This window comes from Poecilia latipinna, unplaced genomic scaffold (genome assembly GCF_001443285.1).
Source record: "Poecilia latipinna isolate Pla-1442-1.1 unplaced genomic scaffold, P_latipinna-1.0 Scaffold786, whole genome shotgun sequence".
Classification (NCBI taxonomy): Eukaryota; Metazoa; Chordata; class Actinopteri; order Cyprinodontiformes; family Poeciliidae; genus Poecilia; species Poecilia latipinna.
Genome location: NW_015113402.1, coordinates 40,121 through 52,910, shown reverse-complemented (window position 1 = coordinate 52,910; position 12,790 = coordinate 40,121). Strand labels below are relative to the sequence as shown.

General features: G+C 45.1%; 1 protein-coding gene across 1 annotated transcript in view; it reads right to left on the bottom strand.

Moving 5' to 3' along the window:
* cdc42bpb (CDC42 binding protein kinase beta (DMPK-like)) overlaps nucleotides 1-8,262 on the bottom strand; it is a 30,792-nt gene extending 22,530 nt beyond the window's left edge. The window contains exons 1-6 of the mRNA XM_015046625.1: nucleotides 7,491-8,262; nucleotides 4,709-4,800; nucleotides 1,204-1,287; nucleotides 1,022-1,117; nucleotides 803-951; nucleotides 609-716 (exon numbers count right to left, since the gene is read on the bottom strand). Coding sequence (XP_014902111.1) covers nucleotides 609-716; nucleotides 803-951; nucleotides 1,022-1,117; nucleotides 1,204-1,287; nucleotides 4,709-4,800; nucleotides 7,491-7,659 — 698 coding nt within the window. The 5' untranslated portion in view covers nucleotides 7,660-8,262. The remainder of the gene's footprint in view (nucleotides 1-608; nucleotides 717-802; nucleotides 952-1,021; nucleotides 1,118-1,203; nucleotides 1,288-4,708; nucleotides 4,801-7,490) is intronic.
* Nucleotides 8,263-12,790: the final 4,528 nt, after the last annotated feature.

Here is a 12,790-nt window from a genome sequence, read left to right as displayed (position 1 = left end):
CCAGTTCAGACCAGTCCAGTTCAGACCAGTCCAGTTCAGTCCAGTCCAGTCCACCAGTGCGTCTCTAAACAAATCATTTCAGTCAGATGCATTCCACGTTTATCCTGCTTATTAAAATGTTTCTGCAGGTTTTCAAGGCTTTTTGAAACCATTATGAATTAAATTGAAGACTTTCTGCTTCAACCTGCAAAGTGGGGATAAATGTCCACTTAGCCAGTACGGGCCGCTAGCCGCTAGTTAGCATTAGCATCAACTTCCTGAAATGAAGATGTCGACAAACTTTTGCCTGAAAGAAAAAACTAAACTGTCCAACAGAGACAAAATTTAAGACGTGTGATTATTTAAGGCCGACTTGTTGTTTTCTATCAACTGGTCTTAATTTAAGGCCTTAGTATCAGATACATGAATGTTTTTAAGGATGTGTGGACCCCAGGCATCAACCAGCTGTAGGTTATGATGAAGTCCTGCGAAGTTTGTCAGCTTGAGGTCTAAAGAATGACGGCAGTGAATTCACTACTGAAGCCAACTGACGATGGCCTTAAAGGCAACATTTCAGCGTCATAACGTTAGAAGGCCTCGCTGTAATGAGCCTACTTCCTGTAAGCTACAGGAAGCAGCTTACCGTTCCGTCCTCCATCATCCGCAGACACGAGCCGAAGTCGGCCAGCCGGATGTGACCGTTGACGTCCAGCAGAACGTTGTCCGGTTTGATGTCTCTGGAAAAGCAACATTCAGACGGTTACAGCGCCTGCAGGCTCCACCAGGGGGCAGCAGTGGAGCCGTTCCTCCGGGCAGCAGCTACCTGTGGATGTACTGCTGCTGGTGGATGGAGTGGATGGCCAGAACCATCTCTGCCACGTAGAACCTGGCCATGTCTTCAGGGAGACGGTCCTCAAACTTACTGAGCAGCGTCAGCAGGTCTCCGCCCACGTAGTAGTCCATCACCAGGTACTGCAGCACAGCAACCAGTCTGTCAACCAGTCTGAGCAACATCAGGCTGTTCAGAATCCACCACACCTACCAGGAAGTTGTCATCCTGGAAGGCGTAGTGCAGAGTGGTGATCCACTGACTGTCCCCTTTCACCAGGACGTCCCGTTCCTCCCGGAAACACGCCGTCTGCACAGAGGAGACGCCGGCGACATGTTGGCAGCATGTTGGCGGCAACCTGTGACGAAGAGGAGGAGGAGGAAGGCTGGACTCACCTCGGCTCTCTTCAGCATCTCCCACTTGTTCAGGATCTTCATGGCGTACACGCGCTCCGTGTTCTTCATCTTCACCACGGCAACCTGCAGCAGCCAGAGAGTCAACACGGCCAACCATGTTCCAACACAAGCTGATTATTCTAATAATCAATAATCTATCGATGATTCTCATGATTAAATTAAACTCATGTTTTCATCTTCAGTTAACTTGATAAATAGATTCTCTCTCTGTGTCCTTGTGAGCGGCGGATCTTTGATGAAAACAGAGCGGCCGTTTGCTCGCTCTGCGTTATGCTAGTAGCAGTTAGCTTTCGTCAACAACTCTTTGGCGGATGCGAGAGCGCTGCACAACGCCAATAATCATCCGGCCTGAAAGCATGGAGTAAATAGTAAAACATAATTAAACGAAGCTTTGGGGCAGATAATTTGCCTGAAGGAATTTTAATAATCGAGGAACTAAAAACATTTCATGAATCTGTGCAGCGTTGTTCTGTTTAAAGATGGCCGCCGTCTCTGGATGGATTGTAAAGTTGTTCAGAGCGACAGGATGGCCAGCAGGCGAAGGAAGAAAGCTAACGGCTAACAGCAAATATGATGTAAAGGTCGGATAAATGCGACATAAACACTTTGCTCCTGGAACAAATCAGATTTCTTGGTCATGTTTTTTGCTCTTTGAACAAAGCCTTAGATGGATCCAACAGATCATCTATCAGAAGTCAGAAGTTTTACCTGAACATTTGTAGCAGCCGACCGCATCAGGAGTCTCTAACTTTACCAGAAAATGTGATTTTCTGAACGTTTTTCTACATGGAACCTGAAAACCAGGCAGGATGATCAGAAGGAAAGAAAGGATTCTTCTTTATTTATCAACTCAACAGTTTCCCCCCACAGCATCATCCTGCCACCGCCATACCCGACAAATTGTTGAGTTTTGTAATCACCTGAGCAGATGCTGCAAACTGAAACTGTATTTTCTGTTTTTCATGTTTTCTGATCTTTGGCAGCTTCAGGTTTCATTTCTCCACTAAGGAGTTTTAATGGAGTTTGTTTTGGGATTAAACTGAGCAGGTTCAGGGCAGAGCTGCACCTTTAAGAGCTTTGGCTGAACAAAAGCAGCCACACCTGGAATACCTGCCCGATCACGGCTCAGGACGGCTGCGGGCCGGCCACGCCCGCTCCGCTCCGGTCTGTGTGCGTTTGTCAGGACCGAAGCGAAGCCGTCGGGGCGGGGCGTTCCCCACCAGCACAGCAACACGGTGCTAGAAGTGTGTTTGAGTCCCGAGGCGGCGGGCAGGTGTGGCTGCGGCACACCTTTCCTCTGGTATGTGGGCAATGCACACACACACACACCCCAGCAGCGTGGATCAGCTGGTTGCTCAAGCGAGCGTTCCTGAGGAACCTGTGAGCGAAGGAGGAACGCTGCAGCATGAACAGGAAGTGCAGGAAACGCTCACTTCCTGTTGGACCTCATCCCGTCCACATCCTTCCTATTCTCAGGAATTTGGAATAAAATCCAAACCCAAAGGGAATTCAGAGCTGCTCTAGAAACTCTGTGACTATTGGTTACAGGTTTTAACCTCCGTCTGAGCTCGGCTGCTGGAAACAAACAAACAGGAGTCCAGTCGGATCAGAACCGATCCCAGCCTGGAGTCACTCAGAGCTGGAAACAATAAGTCTCACAGCCGAGAGGAAGGACTTCCTGTAGGAGGGAATCCAGGCAACTTCCTGCTGATCTAGAGTGACGTTTCTACGCTCCATGACTCACCAGAACCAGGCGGTCAGGACGCTGCTAGCATCCAGCAACCCAACGCCTCGCTGTGAAGCTAACATGCTAACTGAGCCAAACAGCGCCTGCCCAGACTTATGAGGGAAATAAAACGTCTCGATTCATCGTTACGCAGATGACATTCAGATTTATCTTCATTTTAAGTTCAGTTTTCAGCTAAATCAACTTTTTGATTTTATTCCAGTAGCCATGTTTCCATCCAATTCTCCCGCACAGGGTTGTAAAACAGAAAATGCTAATTCTGTATTCTCATCTTCTGGGTTGGAGCAAATCGATCCTGCCTTGTTACACAGCTACGCATGGCTGTGATAAACAGGAAGTAGAGGTTGCTAAGTAACTGAATTTCTTCAGTGTGGTGCCTCTGGTAAGGCTCCAGTGTTTGGAGACGTTTGAACTCATCTGGTAAATGTGCTTCCTTTTCCCCCTTCGCGCAGCGAGTCCTTCTCAGAAAATCACAAGTGAGCGTAAAAAATGTTTTTACATATTTGGAGGATGTTATTTTGAAATGTTCCATTTTCATCCACTGTGATGTTTCACACAGCATCAGTCTGACGGGTAGGACCGGACCGGACCGTGTTTGTGTTTCGATGGGGAGGGTCATGTGACCTTTGGTCATGTGACCTTTGGTCATGTGACCGTGATGCGAGCGTTAACTGAAGCAGAGGTCGGTCAGAATATTTTTGACGTCTGTAATTATCAGCCCAAATATTAAAACTGCATGTTGCCGACGGCAGCAGGACTCGATGGCGTCAGCGTGACGTCACACTGCAGCCCAGATGTTCAGAGTCGTAACCCATAGCAACAGCAGCTGCTTTCAATCTGACATATGATGATCTGTATTAATAGAGAAGTTAATAAATTCCCAGGGTGACGGTGACCTTGGACGGGTTGCAGCAGAACCATCTGGGGTGTTTACACGGCGAGGCCCGGCTCCCTGCTGGACCTGGACTTTGACTGGACCGTTATCGCAGCGCGACGACCGACAGCAGCTGCACTGCGGCGCTGCAGCCAGAACAAACATCATGCTGGGGTCAAAGTTCACCAGCCAGCCTGGCCAGCAGCTCATGGACCCAGGTTCTGATCAACACTTTTAAACTGGTTCTTCTGACCCGGTTTAGACCCAAAACCCCTTCAGCTTTAAAACTGTTTCCAGGCAGGAAGTTCAGGATTTTCATCAGGAATGTAAAGAAATGATTTAACTTTTATTAACATTTTTAAATACGTTTATTTAAGTTCCCCCAAAATGAGTCTGAACCAAAGGAATCTTCCTCTTAGGTTAACGTGAATACAACATTGGTGCATTCAGGTTGCAAAACAAAGGAAGGAAAGACAAAAGGCCACAAGGAAGAGAGGAAGGAGATGAAGAAGGAAAGGAAACGAGAGAGGGATGCTTACAAAAAACAGAGGAAAGAAAGAAAGAAGGAGGGAAGGAAGGAGAGAAGGAGGAATGTAAGGGAGGAATGTAGGAGTGAAAGAAAAACATGAAGGAGGGATGAAGGTCACAGAGAAGGAAAGAGACGACCTTTAGAGACCAGGATGGAAAATAAAGCCTGGAAATTAGAAATATTCTCCCATTCCATTTCTATCCGACCCGGAGAACCGGATCCACTTCCGGACAGAACCGGGTCAGAGTAGAACCGGACCAGAGTAGAACCGGGCCAGAGTAGAACCGGGCCAGAGTAGAACCAGACCAGAGTAGAACCGGACCAGGAGTCCTACCTCCCCAAAGGCTCCTCTTCCGATCACCTTCAGCATCTCGAAGTCGTCTCTCTTCAGCCGCATGTCCTTCACTCGGCTGGTGAACGGCTTCACTGCAGACACAAAAACACACGTCGGACCTCAGAGGTTCTGGAGAACACCAGACCAACAGAACCGACCCGATCAGGAGGCGCTGGGGCCCCGCAGACCGCCGGCCCTGCAGCATCTTTAATTCATCTGATCTGGGATCAGATTTATCTGGGTCACTCTGACGCGGAGCCCAGGATAGAAACCACAGAACCAGAACCAGAACCGAGCGCAGGCAGGACCTCGGGCCGGTTCTGGAGAACTTCCCAGACGGATCCGATCCAGATCTTTTTCCCCCTCAGAGGAGGATTTCTGCTGTGTCACCATGGCAACACGTGATGGAGCCTCAGTTTGTTTTCAGATTAAAGACTTCTTCAGAAACGTCTGCGTTTCCCCGGCAACCAGCAGCTCGTTCCTGCTCATCATCGCAGGAACGTCGGGATAATCTGGACCTTTAATGATTCAGGAGGACTGATGCTGAAGTGAAACATGCAGCCTCATCAGTAACTGGTTAAATGTCTCCCAGTTGGTTTCTGACCCAGTTTTTCAGAAAAGTCCAACAGGTTTGATGTTTGGATGAAGACCAGGGTTCTGCTGGAGCAGAACAATTTGGCCCAAAATGACCAGATAACCAGGACTGAGGGAGACACCCAACCAACACCTTCATCCTGCAGCTGAAGGTCCAGAAGGTCCAGACTTTCTGGACCTTCTGGACCGAGGTCCAGTGTTCAGATGAGGCAGAAGACGAGACCTTCACATCAGTCAAGCACGTTGGAGGAGGCATCATGCTGTGGTCAATGTTTTTATCAATCTCAGACCAACAGGTTCCGACCGGAAGATGATCCAAACACAGAACCAACCGGGTTCTGGAAGGGACATTTCCACTGAGCGGTACGGAAACGGGCGGTCCGGTACCACACAGCCCCGGGTCCGTTTCAGTTGACGGTGCGGTCCGGTTAGGGCGGAGCTTCTGGCGTCACTCAACACGTCCACAGAACCATCAGAACCTCTAAGAAGATGATGATGATGATGGTGTGTAAGTCAACATCTGCAGTGTGACGAGAATTCATCACACCTCTAACCAAACAGCTGGACCATAACCGGCGTACCGACCCGTTCGGTACCACTGAGAGGAAACGAGGCTTTTGTTTCTGGATCCTACCAGAAACCTGCTGAAAACACTGCAGGGCCACTGAGAGCCGCCTGAGGAGCAGGTAAACATCAGGTGGTGCTGATGTCACAACCTGTGGGCAGGATTTCCATCCTGTGTGGAGAAAATGGATGATATGAATCTTAACCTGATTGATCTTCATTCAGCTGTGAAATGTTTCATTTTCCTAAAAAAGAAAAACAAAAACGTCTCGAATGCGTGAGTAAAACTTGGACCGCCTGGCTCTGAACCGACTTTGTTCTGAAGAGATCCATTACAGATAAGAGCTGTGGGTTTGGTTCTGAACAGATCCGACTCTGCTTTACAGCAGCTCTCATCGTTTTGTCCGTTTATTCTGCTGATGTCTTCACGCACCGTTCAAACCGACGTTAAACCTCCGAATTCAGCAGAACCTGATCGGAGCATCTGAGCCTTAAGCAGCTCCTGGATCCAGGTCATTTAAATCAGGACAGGCTCTGAAACAGGGACAGACTGAACCAGGCCAAACTGGGCCACCAGGCAGCTGCAGCCTCCACGCTCAGCCGGGCCTGGTTCTGGCTGTGAGCAGAACCAGGTCCGGACCAGGACAGCCTGGAAACGGACCTCATCATAGGCCCGGTTCCCCTCTGACTCCTCTCATTGGCGATGGGCAGAAAAACCTACATTTTTAAGTGGTTGAATCAAGAAACCTGCAGATTATTTGATTTTTAGGTTCTATCCTCTTTAAAGGGGCAGTAACGTGTTTTCCAGACACATGGTGCCATTTTAATCCAGAACCTGTTACCTTCTGTTGTCAGAAAATGATACATATATCAAATATGACAGGATACCTTGAAATTGGGCCTCTGTCTCTTTAAATCTCCTGCTCTTTCTGAAGCTCTGCCTCCAGGAAGTCATCCCAACATGGCTCCTCTATTAACCCTTTAAGGTTTTTACCATCGTTGCTCTGAGCAGCAGCTCCTGTAATGAGCTCAGCAGCTGTTTGCTAATTGCTGCTGGCTAGTATGAAGGAGATGAGAGGGGGAGGAGCTGCATCTCGAAGGCGGGGCTAGGTCCGCCCAGGCGTTTTGGACAGCTGAATGGTTGCCATGGAGATTTAAGGATTTCTCAAACATGCATGGAAGAAAGCAACACTGCAGGTTTGACTTTGATGACATTTTAAGGTGACACTGCCCCTTTAAAACAAGACCAGGAGATTTAAGTGAACCAGAAATCGGTACTGGCTCAGTTAAAGCCTGATCAGTGGCCCCAGCATGTTGGACCTTCTGGAATAATCCAGATGAAGCCTTAGAGCTGGTCTAAGTAAAATCAGTGACTCTGGATCTTCTCCGCATCATTAGAGGCTCAGTTGTGGTTCCTCTGCTCCTTCCTCCCAGGACCACACCCACAGCTTTCCCAGGGATCCCAGAACAGATCCCCGATCGTTTCCAGAGATCCCATCAAAGCTCCTGTCATTTCCTAACCGGAAGAACCCCGCAGAACCGGTCCAGATCATCCCGCACCCTTCAGATGCTCCCGGTCCGGACCTGTTCATTGAGAAGAGCCGGTTCCGGTCTCGGTTCTTACCCCAGTTCAGGAACTCGGTGATGTGCTTCTCCCTCTTCAGCGGGGAGTTGGAGCACTCGGTGTAGAGGCAGAGCAGCAGGTCCAGCAGCGCCTCCACGCTCAGGCATCCCGCCTCCTTCTGCTCCAGCAGCAGCTCCTCCAGCCGCCGCAGCCGCTCCTGAGCCGACATCCTACCCGGCTGGGACGCTCCGCTCCCCCGATCCGACTCCCGCCGCCGCCTGCCCCGCTCACCGAGTCTGCGCCGCCGCCGAGGCTCCGCTTCCTGCCGAGGCTGCTAGCAGCAGCTAGCCCGTTAGCTCCGGGAAAACATTCCCGACATTTTGAGCCGCCGGGATGTCGCAGAGTTCTGGCCGCCTTGCGCTCCGTTACAGCCGGCCCGTCGCGTCGTGAGCCGAACAGCCACCAGGCCCGCGGCTGTCCGCCCTGCACATCGGCTTTAATCCGGTAAATCTGGACTTTCCGCTCAGAAATCGGGACGTCGGTAAGAGCGTCGACTCTCAGGCTGACCGCCGCAGCTCCATGTCCCCCGGTCGGTCTATCAGTCCAGGAATGCAGCCAGGAGTTCCGAACCTGAACCGACTGGACTCGGGGCGTCCGTCAGAATCGGGCCGCGGTGTACCGGGGGTCTACAGGCGGTTTTTGGTCAGTTTGAGGCGCCTGCCGGTGTGGCTGATCAGTGGGAATATGGCTGAATCCAGGTCGGATCATCCAGAACAAGTTGAACGTGATGAGCCTCATTTCCGGTCAACGGAGCTTCAAAATAAAAGAAACTTATTCAGCAGCGTTTTGTAGCGTATTTTTTGTTTGTTTGAAATTTGTAATAGTCTTCTGCTTCTTTTCACGCATGATTTCTTTTAGTTGTTACATGAACTATTTATATTTATTATTGAGTGAATGAAATAAAAAAATATTTCATTATAAATAAAAAAATTAAAGCTTGGTAGTAACTTTCCATCCATCCATCCATTTTCTTACACCCTTGTCCCTAATAGGGTTGGGAGGTACTGGTGTCTCTCCAGCAAATGTTTTGGGCGAGAGGCGGGGTCACCTGGCTGCCAGTCTGTGGCAGGGGTAGTAACTTTGTGACGCACAGTTAAATTGTTTACATAAGTTCCTTTATATTATTATTATTATTATTATTATTATTATTATTATTATTATTATTAAAGTTGTTGTTTTTAGAATAAAATATGTTTTGTTTCCAGCCACTGGCCAGTTATTTCAGGTGTCGCAGCAGCATTAAGGCATGTAGGTTGTATGTATATATTATATATAAAAAAGGTTATTAATAATACACTGTACACTATTATAACTTAAAAAATACTGTTGAGTTAATTAGAATAGTTTACTCCAACTAACTGGGATTACTACAATAGACTGTTTACAATGTATGAATAAAAACAGATGTGCAATACCAGCAGAAATGTTATTTAAAATGAGTAAAATTGTGTAAATACCAGCAGGCATGTAAAAACAGATTAACACAGAATGCAGCAGTCTGTCACTGCAGGTCAGCAGCAAATTCAGTGGATCATGATGGTTTGATAAAAATCTGAAATTTATTGCAGTGGATTTCCTGCAAATGCATGTTTCATTTTACTAAGTAACCAGTTCAGTTCAGTAACATGGATTGTGTTGCACTTTCAAATAAAGCTTTTCTAAATAAAAGACAAGAATTCCTACAGTTTCTTCATTGTACAGTCAAATGCTAATTCCATCTATTTCCAGCAACAAGAACTTCATACTGTAAAAATACCAGAAAACATTGTGATTAAATATGTCAGTAAAAAACAAACATCTGAGTACGCACGCTTCAGGAACATCTGTGGCTGGTTTTATTGCATCAGTGCTGCTAACATACTTTCTGCTGCCTTTCTGACAAGCTTGTTTTTGTACATACACATTTTATTCATAAAATTGGTCAAAACTTGTTTTGTTTTTTTTACAAATATGTTTACCCTTGTATCATGCTCTTATTTCGAAGGCTCAAATCCAGTGCGCGGAAGTTGGCCTATGCTGTTGAACGAGGACGTTACAGATCTGTGCGTCTCTCCCAAAAGAACACGCATGCCCCGCCCTCCTGCACCGGAAACGCTCCAGATACATGACGTCATGTGGTGATTGACAAGAGCTGAGAGAGACTGGTACACACACACACACACACACACACACACACACACACACACACACACACACTGACATCTTCATGTGACATCATCTGAACAATTAAGTAAACAAGGAGCTTCACTTGTTTTCAGACTTAGTGGATGAAACGAATCAGGACAAATAATCACATCGAATTAAATTACAAGATTAGTTGCATCATTTTATTTGTACCTATTTAATGAAGTGTTTTTGATTGTTAAAATTTTATTTAAAATCTTGCAGATTTTTTAGATTTTAATCCTTTAATAAACATTTCTGGTGTTAGTTAATTTATTAACAAAAACAATTTTAAAAATTTATATTTTATAAAGTCAGTTTCTTCATTTCAAGAAAATATTTTATGCAGTAAAAACCGTTTTTGCAGTTATTTATATTTTAATGGGTTTGTTAAGATTTGGAAAGTAAAAACATATTTATGAAATGTAAAAAAAAGTTTTTTAAAAATGTAGAAATATAAAAAATATATATACAAATAAATAGTCAACATAACAGAAAAGAAAATCTCAGGTTTTCTGAAGCATAAAAATTAGACATAAAAATGTAAGCGATTAATTTAAATTAATAAATTATAAATTAATTTGTAACTACAGTTATGCTGTGGGTCTTAATTTTGTGACTTTGCATCTTTTATTTGACCTCAAATTCTAACAATATGGACAAAACACACATTTATTTAATAGAAGAAAAAACACAATTGTTGCATATGAGACAAAAAAGAGAAAAGATTCAGATTAAATTTGATTTTAATCATGAATCTGATCATGTTGGTGACTCATATTTGTGTATTTAAGATTTAATTTTACTGATTCAAAATATTCTACAATATGGTTCGATAGGAAGATTTATTACAAATATAATGTCAAGACATTTTATAATTTTCCTGTTTTACTTTATTTTAAAAGTAATTTGTCATATTAGTTGTTTTACCGCCAGTGGCCACTAGAGGGAGCTGGTAGCTCGTTGTGGCGGCAGCAAACCGCTGAAGTAGCTGCAGGTTCTGACCGTGATTCTGGCCGGTTCTGGTCCGGATCAAGAAGCAGCTCTCTTACCCGTCACACCCTGAGGCTCAGGTGAATCCTGCAGCCCGTTTCCGTTCCTGATGATTCCGGATCAGTGGGGAACGGTTCCCGGACTTCATTCCTGAGGAGCCAAACCGGTCGGACCGCTACGCCGGTCTCATTTCTGCAGAACTTCAGACACGTGATGACGTCACAAACACGCACTTCGATCTCTGAGCCGCAGGTGGAGGCTGCGTATCTTCACGGTTTAAAGAAATGTTTATTTATGTTTGATGTTGTCTCATTTAAATCAATCAAAGTCCTTCTGAACATTTTCACAGCCCAGAACCTCAATCTGACCTACGGCTTCAACAGTGAAAGATCTGAAAAGTGTGGAGTGTATTTAGCCCCTGTCTCAGAACTCTGCAGAACCGCGTCTGGCTGACGGGTTTCCTCCATCTCCAGTTCAGCCAGTCTGGATGGAGAACATCAAGTCTTCCACAGAATGTCAGTTGGTCAATGTCTGGACTTGGATTAAGCCATCCCATAATACCTCTGGCTGTATGCACTGGGTGGTTTTCCTGCTGGAAAGTAACTCAAGACGGTTGAGGTTAACTCTATCTATCGATAGATCTATCTATAGGCAAACATATAATATGTTTGCCTATAGATAGGTAATAGATAGATCTATCTATCCATCTATAGGCAAACATATGGTAATATGTTTGCCTATAGATAGATAGATCTATCTATTGCCTATCTATGTCATGAAGTGGTTGTTGATGGTGGTGAGGATTGACGCAGAGACCCAGGTTGTAAAGGAAATGATGAATTTAATGATAACGCTCACTCAGTCCGATACAGGCGGCACGGCAGAGAACATAGCACACAGCTAGTTACCGGTAGCTACTGACAAACTGAAGACTGAAACTAGAGCTGGGCAGACCAGGACTTCTCAGTTCCACTGGAGAGCCGACACACAACAACTGACATACGACAACGATCCGACAAGAGACAAAGACAACAGGTGGGACTAAATACACTGGGAGGTAATCAAGGAATGAGACACAGCTGGGATCAATCAACGGGGAAGACCAGAGCCAGAAACTCACAGGGAAACAGGATAACACAGAAAAAACTCAAACAGAAAACTACTGATCACGACAATCTATAGGCAATAGATAGATCTATCTATCTATCTATCTATCTATCTATCTATCTATCTATCTATCTATCTATCTATCTATCTATCTATCTATCTATCTATCTATCTATCTAGATAGATAGATAGATCTATCTGATAATATGTTTGCCTATCAGTTAAAAACTGTTTTTTGACATTTCCAGAGAAACCCTCATCTTTCATTGTTTATCACCATGAAATGAAATAGAAACATCGATGCTATCACTGCTGAAGTCCAGCAGATTTTTCCTGGTAACAGATAAAATCAGTAAATATTCATCAGAACTGTCTGAAAATCAAACAAATGTTTGAGCAAACTGGCTGAAGTCCAACAGAGGAGCAGAATCAGTCGGACTGATTTCAGGCAGCGTGACGCATCAGTCAGTATGAAACCGCTACTGTAAAATAATTCCTGTTTGTGTCACCGTGTTTCCATGGCAACGTGCTTTTATTACTGAAATATAAATATACTGCTGTCATACAACAAACTTTTCAAATCTCAACATTTCTTCGCCCATCATTTACCTGGGACGGTTCTGGAAGGTCGTTAACCACGAAGAGCCGATTAAAGTCGAAAACTAACAGCAATAATTTGGTTTATTTAGTCTAAAAGAAAAAACAGGAGCTTTTATGTCAGTCATTTTTTCAACGACTTATTAATTCATTTATAAATGTCACAGTTTCAAACCAAATATTTCATTAAAAAGCTAAATACTTAGTTTAACTATGTATTAGTTGCCATGGCAACAGGAGGGGCGGAGCTTCAGGAAGCCTCATAAATGTTTCTAAAAAGTTTGATCAAAGTAAGTCACGTCAGAAACAGCAATCTGGGTTTAATTGTTTTTACAGTGAAGTTTTTTCATTAAGTTTGTGTTGAACGTGGAGGAGGAACTGAAGTTCATCTTCTGTCTGCAGAGCCTGGAACCACAGCCAGATTTCTGAGGAACTTCAGT